General features: G+C 42.2%; 1 protein-coding gene across 1 annotated transcript in view; it reads right to left on the reverse strand.

Moving 5' to 3' along the window:
* Positions 1-1,501: 1,501 nt before the first annotated feature.
* The window catches only part of LOC104396990 (multiple epidermal growth factor-like domains protein 6), a 174,015-nt gene continuing 160,947 nt past the window's right edge, over positions 1,502-14,569 (reverse strand). The window contains 12 exon segments of the mRNA XM_010006906.1: positions 1,502-1,581; positions 2,583-2,746; positions 2,748-2,802; positions 2,805-2,921; positions 4,595-4,720; positions 5,370-5,498; positions 5,814-5,942; positions 8,183-8,311; positions 8,978-9,103; positions 9,971-10,099; positions 14,294-14,346; positions 14,378-14,456. Coding sequence (XP_010005208.1) covers positions 1,502-1,581; positions 2,583-2,746; positions 2,748-2,802; positions 2,805-2,921; positions 4,595-4,720; positions 5,370-5,498; positions 5,814-5,942; positions 8,183-8,311; positions 8,978-9,103; positions 9,971-10,099; positions 14,294-14,346; positions 14,378-14,456 — 1,316 coding nt within the window.

Raw genomic sequence — 14,569 nt, forward strand, 5'->3', positions numbered from 1 at the left:
TGCCCCAAGTGCATAAATTGTAGCATCAAACCTAGGCCATCATGTCTTCAAATGAACATTTAAAATGTCCCAGCTGACAGAAAAGCCCTGCTGGGATACGTGTTTAAGACCTGAGGTGAGCCATGGGATAAAACTGGTACTTCACCTACTCATTATCCAACCACACAACAAGCATCTTTAAAAATCACAAGTTAGCATCATCAATTATTTTAACTTTGTCTCTTCTAAGACAAAAATCTTCTCCTGCTGAGTTGCAACGTGTGCTGGTATGTGAATGGCAGCATGAACACCAGACCTGGAACTGCCTGTATTACCATGTCTACTGAGCTCATGGTCCTGACCCCCTTTAATAAGTGCACCTTTGATACAGTCAGACTCAAGAGGTTACTAGATAGATTTTGTAACTCCTAACATAAAGAGAGGTATAAAAAGGCACTCTGAAATCGTTTAGACTAGTTACCTCAGAATATTAAAATAGAGAACAATATTTCTTTATAATGACATAGTTTTACATTAAAGACCAACCTGTGTAAACAGAAGAAATAGCACCAAAATGTCTCTTTTCTATTAAGTGACCAACAGCAGCTGTTGAATGGTATCAGGACTTTGTAAAGCTGACCTAACCAAACCACTGTGCAGTAAAAGCACAGTATGATCCTTTATATGAAGAACACAGAGTTTATCTTTAAAAACCTATCCTTTCTCCATCCAAGATAAAACTCTTTTCTGCATTAAAAGGTACTGTTTGGTGAGAACTGTTTGACTTGACAAACCATTGAGAAACTCAAATGACAAGATGGGAGAATGCAGAAAACCAGAAGAGTCTGACAGATGACACCCTGATCTTTGGAAGATGGATTCAGACATAAGCAAGGCATAGATGGAGATCATCCAGTCAATCAATCCACACTAGAAATGCAGTACATATTCTTAAATTAACTAAGTTATCGAGGACTGTGGTGGACTCTTCTTCAGTTGCAAGTTTAAAATTAGACTGAATGCTTTTCTAGAACACACAATATTATTGAAAGAGGAATTAATCTGGTGAATCCTACTAGTTTCTGTGCAATGTGATTTGGCAGAGAACTCATATTGGCTTCATCATCTTTGAAATGCTCATTAAACTTCACGCTGGTTGTCAAGCAAGTTTAGAATGTCACTTATACAGGGTGTGGCTCATTGAACATTAACACCTTTTGTGCTGCTTATCCTGATACTCTCTGGAGCTGGTCTTATTAAAAACATGTCCATGCTTTCAAATAATTAATTGTATATCAGAAAGAATGTCCAGAGCAGATTACTGGAGGGTTAAGAGGCAAGGAATAAATACATGAAACAGATTCAACTTTTTAAAAGGATCCAGATACTAAATGGCCTCTCTAGTCTTCCATAAGAAGTGTGAATACTTCAGTACAATTCAAGCTGAATTGAATAGCTGTTTTCATATCCAAATTCAAATACCGTCTGTGCATATAAAACAGTTCATTTATTAGTCCAAATGTTACTGTTCTAGAGCTCTTGGAAAAATATTCCCTCTTTCTTGAGTTTGTTCTTCATAAAAAGGAAGCTTTGGAGGGCCACCTAGAGAATTAAGTAGAAACACAGTTTCAGGTATATATAAAATAATACTGAAATATTATATAGATTATACAATTTACACTGAAATAATTCAATAAATGGCACTTTTCAAAAGCAGGCAGAGAACTGAGTTACACTGGCCTCCTCACAGAGGCAGAGAGCAGGCAAAACAATAAAATATCTCTCAAATGGAAGGTTCTCAAAATCTTTCCTAAACCAAATGCAGAATTGTATGGTAACACTATCAAGCCAGTTGGGGTTTTAATCTATAAGTGAGAGGAAACTTTCACTCAGAACCTTCTCTCATGAAGAAGATAAATTGCTTAAATAAAAAATGCCACAAACTCTTTTGTGATAGTGTGATAAGTGCTTTAGCACACTCACATATCAACCCAAGTCTGTTTTCTAGTGTTTTACCTACTTATCTGGCTTATCACACCTGACCATGGTCTTCAAAACCTCTACAAAAAGTAAGAGAACCCAATGGCACACACAGCCACGAAACCTCCTTATTCATCTTAAAGAGAGGCTGTGGGTAGCAACTATTTCAGGGAAAGATTTCATACTGGAAGGCATAGAAGAGTGCTCCAGCACAGCTGTCCTGAGGCAGCCCCAGGAATCCTTGAGCAGGTTGGGCAAGGTCTCCACAGCCTGCTCTGAGGGGAAACCACTGTTCTGAGTCAGTTCAGTTTGGCCAAGACCTCTCAACTACCTGGAACGACCCCTGGCATTTGTAGCACCTGCTGGCATTTGCCCTGTCAGGCGCCTGGACAGCACACACTAACACAACCCTTCCAAGCAAAGCTGCTGCCATCACAGGCTCTGAGTGTTTCCCCAAAGATGGAGATGCACAAAGGCTTCTGCCTCACACAGCCTGACACAGAAACCGTGGTGGCTGCTACTGAGCAACATGTTTGTCTGGTGGGCAAAAGATTCACTGACCACCATCATGGTCAATGCATGACTTCTCCTAAGAAAAGCTGCACATCTCCAGCTTGGCTTACCTTCTTTGCAGGTTGGCCCCATCCAGGTGGTTGGGCACACACAGTTCCCATTGTATGGATTGCACTGGGATTTGCTGGCACACTGGCACCGCAGGGAGCAGTCAGGGCCATACCAGTCCGACCTGCACTCTGGAAGGACAGAAACATTTGGAAGAGGTTGAATGCTCCCTAGTAGTCTCCCTGTTCTCCAGGATCAGGAAGCTACTTAGACACCTAATCTGTTAACATTAAAACACAACAGTTTGGAAAGCCTTGAGGTCTTCAAGTGTTGTCTACCACATGGTCTGCCCAAACTGTAGCTCAGCTGTCCCAACGCGGTTCCCAGAATGGAAATCATTACTGGTGTTAGAACAGGGGTTGACAGCCCAACAGAAAAGATCTTGGGACATGCTCAGGAAAGTTACTGTCAGCATCCTGGATCCACACTATCTCCTGCTTGGCTGTCCGTGTGTGCCAGCAAAGAGCCTTCACTCAAGGACTGTGAAATTGAAAATGAATCAATTTTATATATATACTCTTATGTCTTACTCTGCACAATTCTGCTGCCTCCGGGCAAATTAAACTCACAAAATGCCCAAGCATATTTAATACCTGGCTGATAAATTCTCACTGCCATTTTTTTAAGCAGTCAAGAGAATTTTTTTATGCAGAAGGAAAAGTTAGCAGCAGGTCACAAGGCAGGGTGCTAAACACACTGTAAACAATAGCCCTTGCTCCCTCACCTCGCTAGAAAATACTGTAAATAATCAAGGAGCTTGCATTCTCACGAAGGCACCATTAGGTAAATAAAAAGGCTGCTGAGTCCTGCATCAGCTGCAGCCCCAAACACATGGGAGAACTCTCCCCCTGCGCTCAGAGCTTGGCCTTTTCAATTAGGAAATGTTATGAGAAAAGGTCTCCCCGAACACCTCTGGACCTGATTTTAATTTATGTAATACCACATTTTCATGTTAATAACAATGTGTATTTAAGACATCTGTTTGAAAGTCTGCAATGTTAATTTACTACAGAAAAAGAGTGCTCATAAAAGTCTGTTATATTCTCTCCCTCTTTTTTTTTTTTTTTTAATTAACATTTTGCCTGTTTAATGGGTGCTTTACCAGAGCTCAAATTAAAATCAGGCCTTTTATCTTTATGGCTGCTGCACAGTCACAGCTGCTCACAGTTATATCACAGATGAACTGAACCTAATTGAAAATAAAAATGCAAATAAAACCTACCCCATAACAGCTTTTCATGGACGGGGGCTACCCTGGCTGATTTAAGAAAAATAAAAATTACTCCTAGAGTTTGCAAGAAGCAATACCTCGGATCACATTTTTGGTGCTGAGCTTCCCCCTTGCGTTCCACTTCTGCCTAAAATCTTGCTGGGAAGGCCCCTGGATGCCCAGGGCTGTGCTGGCTGTGGGGGTGGCTGCTGTCACCAGTTCTGACAGTGCAGAGATGGAAGCAAAGCACTTTCCAATTTTGTTTTGCAGGTTGCACTGGCACTTGAGCTCCCAACGATGCTTTGCATTAATAAGTGGCTGTTTAAAGCCATTTCCTGCCCTGTCCTAGAACAAAAGGAGAAACAATTTTTCCCCACTGTCATTCGAAGGTGTGCTGGTTTGGTTTGTTGGGATTTTTTGATAGTGGGGGAAGAGCCCCAGGGCTCCGGTAGGAAGCTGAGAAGCTCCCCCTGCTCCAAACCCAGCCAAGGAGCCCTCAGAGGGACAAGAGATGTGTCTCTGCCATTAACATATGAAAGAACTGAGATAAGAGCTGAGCAGAGGGAGCAGTTAAGAGCTGAGCTGGAGAGGTGTGAAGCAGCGCTGGGTAAGGTGGTTGGTGAGGAAGAAGGGGAGGAAGGTCCCCAAGCGGAATTTTCCCTCTAACCCATGGCGAGATGGCAGCTGTCCCTTGCTGCAAACAATGTGTGCATAAATACCAGCAAATGTCCTCTCACAGTTACTCTTAGACCAGCTGGTCATATCAGTTTAATTATACGTAGTCTTAGAAAATATTATGCTTACCAATGTCACATTTGTCTCCAGTCTTCCCAGGTGGGCAAAGGCACTTCCCAGTCTCTGGATCACAAGGAGCATCTCCACAGTCACACTGGTGCTGGCAGCTCTCTCCAAACCAGCCCCTGTCGCAGCCTGATGGCAACAGAGCTTTGTTAGATGCATTGGAATGGCAAGCTGTACATTAGGCCAGAGAAGTTTTTCCAAGATGCCTCAGAGAAAAGCTCATAAAGTCTCCACTAAAGTCAAGTTTAATGAAGAATTGGACATAGCAGAATAGGCATAATATTTAAACAAACGTTCTTTACGTTGAGTTTGTCTAACCTAAACTATCAAAGGTATCTGTAAAGCTGTCCCAGAAATGTAACTGGCACTTGTTTTTAATTAGAGCTCTCTAGAAGATGATTCCATAACACTGAACAGGTCTGACATGCACCTAGTTAATAATCTTATTTGGAGTTTTAGAAGCAAATTTACAATCAGTAAAAAGAACTTATATTTAATAAATGACATGTGGAACTCATAGCTGCAGGACATCACAGAGGCCAGGACTTTCACCATATTAATTGGAACCAGATTAGTTAATTTATAAGGAAATGAGAACACCCAGCTATATAACAGGTAAACAATCCCAAATCTAGTGTATCAGGATATTCATAAAGCTCAAAATATGGAAGAAGTTGCTCTCAATAAACATTTGAGTAAGGAAATTGGGGTTTTTTTTTGTTTTATTTTGGGGTTTTTTTGTTTGTTTTCTTCCTTCACATCAGAGGGGCACAAGTACCTTTCTCACAGTAGACACCTTGATAACCCAGAGGACAAAAGCACTGTCCTGTCACTGCATCACAGCTTGCTCCGTTTTTACAGGCACATGCATGAAGACAGTTCAGCCCATAAAATCCAAGGGGACACCCTGAAAAATGAAAGTATCAATTGCAGAAGGTTCATGAAGAGAAACATCCATCTCTTTAAAATCCTCTGTACCCTCAGTTACATTCCCCAGGAGCCAACAAAAATTATGTTTATCATTAACTCCAACGCCATGGGCTCTTAAACTTGTACCACCCCAGAAAGGGAGCTGCTCCAATCTGGAAGCAGCTGGGTGATCTGGGACACTCCCAGAATCTGAATTGAACCAGCGAGGTGTTTATGTGACTAGTCTGAAGGCCCACATCCCATTCCTGTTGGACAGCAGGGCATGCAGGCTGCCCAGGGTGCCCCCACTCACTGTGCTGGCAGGAGTGACCATAGTAGCCCTCGGGGCAGCGGCAGCAGCCCGTGAAGCGGTCGCAGGTGCCGTTGTGCTGGCAGGAGCAGTCCAAGCCACAGCCAGACCCGTACTTCCCTGGGAGACATTCTGCTGGCAGGACAGGGACAGAAAAACAGAGGGGGGAAAAAAAATAATTAAAAAAACCACTGACATCCCCTAGAAAAGCACTTATGTGATCACTTGTATAGCTGAGCTGTGATGCCCACACAAGAACTCACAGAGTTGAGAAAGTTTGTTACGAAGGGACAACATTTCTGGACAGCTGTGGTGTATTTACATACTTTCATGAGAAATCTTTTACGTTATATAGATGTTCAAATGGCAATTTCCTTCTACTATTTATAGTCTACCTTTTTAAGTTTGTCTCTTCATACAGTCAATGTTGAACCCACACCATATGTTGTAAAGCCATGCAGTAAATGGTATCTTCTTTTTTTACCCCTATATCTACAGCAATATTTTCTTTTAGGCACTTAGAAAGTGTGAAAGAAAACACATAGCTTTGCCTCCTCTGTGTTATCATTGGAGTTCACACTATTCCAATTCCTTATAAAACCAGGAGGATCTCTTTCACACATAGCAACACTTTCCATGTATAATGAGATATCTGCTTTTACAGACCTCAACACATCTCAAGTTACTGAAGGCCGAGTCATGCAGAAGCGACTGTGCCAACACAATTAACCTCAGCCTCATTTCTGCATAAGTTAACTTCCCACTGCTGTGATAATTTGAATCTGGGCAGACCAACTGAAATGAGTGTGGCTGTCCAAATAATCAGAATTATAACCCTGCCAACGTCAGACAAGATCTTTCAAGAACATCATATCTAATCACTACAGAAAGGATGCCTGATTAGCTGTCTTTGACTTCAAGTCAAAACACACTCAAAACAACACTGCTGTGGAAATCAAGACTCAAGTTTCCCAATAACTTGTCTCTCTCTGCCAAAAGATGAACAGTGAAGCTCTTTCTAGTGATAAGACACAGTTCTTTATGCAGTGTGCATATCTACCCCAGTGCTTGGTATCAGAGACATTTTATCTAAGCACTTCTGTCAGATACATCCACAATCCACTGCTCCCCATGGTGACACCTCCATGACCCTACTGGGACTTTACAACCCAAATGTAGCTGATGGGTGGTAACAGAGGTTTCAAGAAACAGAGAGAGAGGAACACAGGTGCCCTACACAACATGAAGTTGCCCAGTTATTGGGAAACTGCATATTTTATTTTATTTTTTACTGCCTGCCCACAGCTGTACTGACATTGTGAGCAGCTCCGTGTAGTTGGCATAGTTCCTTTTCTTCCTGATCCTTCTCTGCACACATATATATGCAGTGTCTTAAGCTTTCTCAGGAGCAAAGTGAAAAAAATACATCAAAGAATTCTATTACGAAGTGTCTTCAGGACATTTTTTATATAGGGACACTCCTCTATAACAACCAGTTCTTGGTCAAGATATGTATGGAGTTTGAGGTGAACATTCTACAGATGTTAGAGACAGAGAGGCTGCAAATGAAAGCCCTGGAATGTGCTGGGGAGATTGTATCATGGCAGTTACAATGTAACTAAGACATTGTCTTGAATGTGAACTCAGAACTATTTATTTGACATCATCCCAGTAAACTCACAGTTTCCAATCACTTAAGTCCATAACTATACAGGAATCTCTTCTCTGGAGAAATGAATTGGAACAGAAATGCTGAATGACTTTCAGGAGATGGACAGCAAGATGTGGAAAAACTCTGGGCTGGCAGGAGGATTTCTGGAGTGAAAACTGATCTTGTTCTGTTTAAGCATGCTCTGTCTTGAGTATGGGAGAGCTGACATGGAGAAGGAAGGGTGAGAAAGCAGGACAATCCCAATTGCTTTGGACAGACGTTGTCTGAACTGTACTAGCAGGGAAGTCAATAGAGGGGAAGTTCAACTGCAGTCCAGTGCCAAAAGGAAGAGAATAACAAAAGAGAACACAACAGAAAAGAAGGGAGATGTGGGCTTCTGCTGACTGTGGAGGAACATATGAAGTAAAATACAAAACAATGTTCCCATGAACAAGAGAAAACAAAAATTGGACAGGAGAAGAAATAAGAGACCATGCAAAGAAATTTATGAGAGTTGCAAAGCAGGACTCATGAGGAAACTGTTTCTGAAAAAAGAACTCATGTTCCAAGTGGGGGCAGTTCTGCATGAGAGAAGCTACAGAGACAAATGCAGCCAGGGGGAAACCTACGTAAGCAAAAACTCTCCCCTTTTGATGGTCTGAGGACACTGTGAACCCCTGCTAGAACATACATGTCCACTGTCATCAAAGCAGAAAATTACCTTTCTCACATGATCTTCCTGTCCAGCCCAGCCCACAGGTGCAGTTGCCATCCACTTGGTCACAGATGCCACCATTCTGACAGGTACATGTCAGGTGGCAGTTGGGGCCATATCGTCCCTGGGGACACACTACAGAGAATTAACAAAGTTTGAAAAAAACCCCAAACAAAACAGAAAATTAGCATCCCAAACAAGGATGGAAGTGAGAGGGAATAAATACAAACACATGCTCCCCACAGAGTATCCTAAGTGGCTCCTGAGGGCTGTGGAAGACTCTACTCCATGGTTTTTGGCAGTTTCATCCAGACACCGTCTTCTCATATCTCCTCACTTGGCTTCACCCCACATTTGCTCCTATTGGTGTCCTTCCTTTGTCCCATCCCTTCTTCTCTTCAGCAAATCCTCTGGCTTTTTCAGCTCAAGCAATTTGCTTATAAATTAAGTCCCATCCCTCCACAGGGCCCTCATGTGCTGCTCATGTTGTGTGGTACAAACTACCTTTTTTCCTATCTTTATGTGCTGAAAGTGGCCCCTTCAGCTTTGGGGAGAAACCAGTGCAGTGGTGCCAACGTGGTGGAGCAAAGAGGTGACACGTGGGCAGGAGACTGTGGTATGAGATAAAGGCAGGGTGATGGAGCAGAGAGGGACAAGGGCTGAGTACAGCAGGCTGCAGTGTTATCAAGCAAAGGCAGTGGGAAACACAGCCACAAACAATGTTTGGCATGGAGTTTTGTTTGCAGGTTGTTTTAAGTACATGCCCAACTGACGAGATGACCTCGGGGTCTGCTTTGTTACCTTGCTGACAGCTGGGTCCCATTTGGCCAGGAGGACAGGTACACTTGCCAGTCTGTGGGTCACACTGACCTTTACCACATGCACAGAACAAGGTGCAGTCCTTCCCGTACCGGTTTTCAGGACAAGCTGAAGGAGATACGGGTTTTTTGTTAAACACCTTGGGTGTCCAATGCCAGTTTTAATTTTTAACATAAGCAGGATCCTATTGGTAGAGTTGGCTTCACTTTCATTCCAGCTAATGTGCTTCAGAGCAACAAGTATGAAGCCAAAACCCATCCAAAGACCCGACTGCTTCTACCTCTGAAACTTTACTTCAGTCTATAAATACAATCCATAGTTTAACACAGAAGATTTGGTAGGTTCCTACCAAAAAGGTGAGTGTACAAATTAAATATCAGCTGCTCATCCTTCCAGCTAAAGACATCTTCCTTCCTTAATACTAATGATGACCTTTGCTGAAGAGCAAAGCTGTACGCTACTCAACATTAAAGCATTGCCTTCCTGTGAATAAGCTGAAGAGAACTTCACAGAGACCATAGCTTTGGAAATAGCACAGAAATTCAGCCAAACAATTTTGCTCTGAAGTAGAGAAAAGTAGGGTTGCCATGGAGTCTTCACCAGTTTTGCCATGACAAATCTTGATCCTTTTCCCATTTTTTGAAACTAATGGCACCACAGTGTGAAGCAAAATATTGAGATAATTTCTCAACCTAGAAATTTTGGACAGGAAGAAGGAACTTGAGCAATTCATGCTGAGCTGGCTCTAGAAATAAATTTGGGCAAGCGGGCTATAATCCTGGGATGAGTGTCCTTGCTTCTACACATGCAGAAGAGAGGGAAAATATTTTGCAAGAGATTTTTTTACAAAGCTGGAATCCTGATTTACAATTCAAGGAGGAGGTAGCTGGGATCTGTTTTTCTACTGACAAGATCTTATGCAGATTATTCTCTCTGCTGTTTTTTGAAAGAAGCAAGACATGAATGTTGGCTTACTTTTACTACAGTCAGCTCCAATGAAGCCAGGCGTGCAATCACAAGCTCCCGAGGCCGGGTCGCAGTGGCCTCCGTTCATGCACTTACAGGGGGTTTGGCAGTTTGAACCATAAGTACCTTTTGGACACCCTGTTTTAAAAGAACAGAAGAGTGATTAGGCTATGTTGCTACTGGGCCTGTGGCATTTCAAGTCATCAGCACTTTGTTGCTTTCAAGCAAAATTAGATTTTCATTTTCTAACTCTATTAACTTCTGGAGGGCCAGGAGAAGGCGTTGGCAAGCAAGGGTTGCCTGGAGCAGTGCACTCCTTGGGATGGTGCACTCCCTGGGACAGTGCATTCCTTGGGGCAGTGCACTCCTTGGTGCAGCAAGGCAGCATTAACTTGCAGCATTGAACTGCTGGAGAGCTGGACCAACTGCTCCAGGCTCTGCCTGCTGCTCCCATTGCTCACACCTGAAGGCAGCAAGAAAAGCAAGCCTAGTTTTTCAGAGGTTTTTCTTTTGGATTTCTGTTCCAAATCAACCTGCTCCCTCTTTCTCTCCTATGGCAGAGCTGGGCCCCTGGTGTCTCTTGGGCAGCACCAGCCTGGTTTGCCTGAGATGGTGATAAGCTGTGAGCCACCTCTGCCCCTTACAGCAGATATTTAAGGTGACTAGTTATGGGTAGATCTTGTCTTTTAAAAGTGTTTAAGATGAAGAAAGTTTGTTTTCTCTCCAGTCTGCTCTTTCACTCCGAACTGGAGCTGGCATTGCTATCTAGTGGGCTGGGAATGGAAGACTATGAAAATGTGCATGTGACAATAAGATGAAATTTCAGGAGACACCTTCTCAGAAGACAGACAGACAAACAGATAGAGGCTTAAATGCAAAGCCAGAGAGAGGCTGGTGCTTTTAGAGCAACATGATCATCACTGAGCAGTTACACTCTATATACTGTATATACTATACTATATAGTGCTACTGTGTCTACATGTCATTTCTTTTTGCTCCTTCCTTCTCTTCCCTCAGCAAAAGCAAAGCCTAAGGCTACTTTGGAAATCTGGTTGCATTTATATTTGCACATGACTCCAAGCAGCAGATCTCTTGCAATCTGTGCATAAATAACTTTACACATTTTCTCTCTTTTCTGAAGGCATGGTCTGAGTGGCTGGAGAAATCTCTGGATTTATTGCACTATTCAAAAGAGAGGGAGGGTTTATGGTGAGGCTTTAAAAAGATGACTTTCAAAATAAAACTGAAAATTGGCTCCTGCTCAAATCAGGATAGCAGATCATGAAGGCTGAACAGACACACACTTTTATGACATGCAGAGGACTCTCCCCAGCCTTTCTCAATTAATCAGTGAGTCATTTCACTTCATCATCAGTGCTTCTTTCTGTCAGTACAGAAAATCTACCACGTGCAAACCCTGGTGTCAAGGAGTGAGCCCTGCAATATCTACTTCATTTCCACCAAGACATGAAGTTAAGGACACACCCAGATTCAATGATTTAATTGGACACTGAATTTCTCTTCTCCCTTTCCTTTCAGTCAACACTTGGCTTTTCTCTTTTTTTATTCTGTTTCCCACACTCCCAAACATGCTGCTTCTCCCAGGCAAAGCTTTCAGAGTTCTTCCTCAACTTAAGGCTAGCAAGAGATGCTGCATTACTTTAAGGGATGCAGGACTTCCCCCCTTACCAATTTATTTACCCTCACAGCTCTTTATTTATTTCAGTTCAACAGAGAGCAGCACAAGCAGAACAAACACATCAGCTGCAACATGCACATTGCTATTGATGAGGCCATCTCATCTGTCACTGCATTGAAGGAAAACTTCTTTGCAGATACCTAGGACAATTTACACAGTGTCCTGCCACTGAAGTAGGTTTTGCCTTTATTAAGAGGGTGATTCTCTAACCACCAGTTATCTCACAAGGACATTTTCTAATTTAACAGTTTCCTTTGCATCTGACTTAGGTTTTTCTGAGAGCAGGAGGAGTGGCAGCCAGATTTCTAACTCATTTCCTGAGGTTTTTTCCTTCTGCTTTGTGTGGGTTTGTCATGACCAAGAGCTCCCAAATCTCTTCATACCAACTAGGGCTTTTCTTATCAATGTTATTACTTGCACTGTCAAAAGTCATTTTTTAAGCATCTTGTTACCTACAGCTTGAAGGTGAAGCTGTTGAGGTCTTTCTGGCTCAGGGTTGACTCAGCCCAGCAAATGTCACAGAGACCTAGCATGGGTATTGTTTTTATCCATTACAACACAAATCACTGTTTTTTATTCATAATTTCACTCAAGTAGATCTGCCTGTCCACCGAGTTATGGCCAACTGATGGGAACCTTCGTGCTAGTTCTCTGCTTCCTCTGGGTCCTGCCAAGAGACTGTTTCAGCTCTTCACTCCAAAATTTGAGAACATGAAAGCCTTGCTGCTCTTGGCTCCTGGAAATTTGACTGCCCAGCCAACTACACCTTTTATAGATACTTTCTTGAACCTTTTTTCACAGTACTATAAATATAGCAGTAGTTGCCAGAAACCGTTTCCAGCAGCATCCAACCACATGTTGACTAGACTGAAGCAAATTTCATGTCTTTGGGAGCAGCTCCCTATGCTGGTTTTAATATTCTATCAAAAGCTTCTTCACCCTGGAGAAGTCCCAGTTCTCTCTCTTGTGAGGATGATGAGAACAAGGAGTATTTCCAGCAATGTCATGGTAGCTATCCCTGGTTACCAGACATTATCAAAGACTGGTTATCCACCAGTCCATTATCTCTCTAGTAAACTTTTATCAAAATGATCTTTATTAAGGGAAAATTTGCTGTGCAAGATACTGTGCATTTTTGGAAAACAGAACCATGAAGGCTCATGTCTCATAGGTTGTATGTTTAATCCTAGCTACACAGAAGTCTGTGACAAAAGCCCCTCTGAATGCAACAAAACACAGATTACATCATGGAAGCAATTTATTCTGATATCAGAACTTCAGTGTAATTATTAATGTTTCAAATTTTAAAATCCTGAAATAAAATCTTCAGGATCTAAGCAAGCTCAAGGACATGTATTATAATCTATAGAGATTTAGTACTACATGGACAGGTCTGGCTACTAGAAGATTACTACATAAAAGTAACAGGCTAACCATGATGCAGTATTTTTAAATGATATTGTTAAATAGTTGATCTCCACTATTGCTCTACTATAATGTTTATTATAAGCTAATGTATAATGGCTCCAGATGGCTCTAGCCTAGATGTTGAAGGCTGGATTTCAATCTCACTTACAGTGGGAACTGATGTATAAAGGAGGATAGAATCAATCTTTCCATCTGCATTTATATTTTGAAGAATAACTTGTGATGACATGATGGTAATACAAATACCCCTCTCTAAAATGAGCCTCATTCCCATTTCTACTCAAGGAGTAATGCACAAGCTTAACCCTTACTAGAGCCACACATATTGCAGCTGGCTTTGCATCCAAAAAAACCAGGCAAAACAAACAGGCTCTTTGAATTCCTAAGGAAAGGAAAATCAGCATTTGCCACAGAGAGAAAGGCTGAGCTTGAAAGACAACAGCTGATTTACCTTTTCTTTTTTTTTTAACTGAGACTACTGCAAGCCATGCAGTAAAAAGAAAATTAAAGTTGTAAATAAAACAGTAACTAACTGTCTCCCTTTTTGGATACTTTAGTGTATGTTTCTTATCAGTTACCACATTCCAATCAGGAGCTGCTCAACAGATGTCCCAAAATACCAGCATCAGGCATGTGGATCTGGGAATATTTGTTATGATGGACCAGTCAGCCAATTGGCATTTTGTCCTCTACACTAGTCACTATTTTTCAACCAGGAATAACAATTTGTTTAATCTGATTGTTCCTCAAAAGTCCCTACAACTTACGTGGCTTCATAAATCACTTAGATTTATTGCCAATTGCAGCTTGTTGTTTTCTAATAACCATTTGTCCCTACTTGAGCACAAAGGGATTTGGGGAAGTATTTTGGCCTAGGCATTTGGAAATGAGCTGCACAATATTCAGATGCAGCTGAAGATGAGAGGTGTAAACGCAGAGAATGATATTGATATTCTTCAACCTGTCATGAAATTGGAAAGAATTTAGCTAGTAAATTAGTCTAGTGGGGTTTTAAAATTATCATTATTTTAAATTGTTTGATTAATCCTTTGAAATAAACAAGGTATTTTTTTAATTATAAATGAACCCAGCCTGTGCTTCCTTTGTCTCAGTCAACGCTGAAGGTATTGACAGAACAAATCAAAGCACCAGCACAGGCTTCTTGGTCCTTGCCCAGCAGACAGGCAGGCCACAGAGATACTCACGGAGGTGGCAGCGGGGCCCGTGGAAGCCCGGGCGGCAGGCGCAGCCGCCAGTCGAGGCCGGGGCGGCGGCCGCGCCCGCCAGTCACCGGGTGACATTCCTCATTCTCGGCAGAGCACTGACAGACTCGGTTACAGCTCTTACCATACGTGCCTGGTGGACAAGCTGGGGGAAGAGGAAATGGAAACCAATGAATTAAATTTGTCTTGGTAAATATAGCACTCAAACAAAGAGCGAGCTCAAATTTATTAAATAAGATCCCTGCCTACAGAACGACG

Source organism: Chaetura pelagica, unplaced genomic scaffold, assembly GCF_000747805.2.
Source record: "Chaetura pelagica isolate M959 unplaced genomic scaffold, ChaPel_1.0 scaffold341, whole genome shotgun sequence".
In the NCBI taxonomy this organism is placed as follows: Eukaryota; Metazoa; Chordata; class Aves; order Apodiformes; family Apodidae; genus Chaetura; species Chaetura pelagica.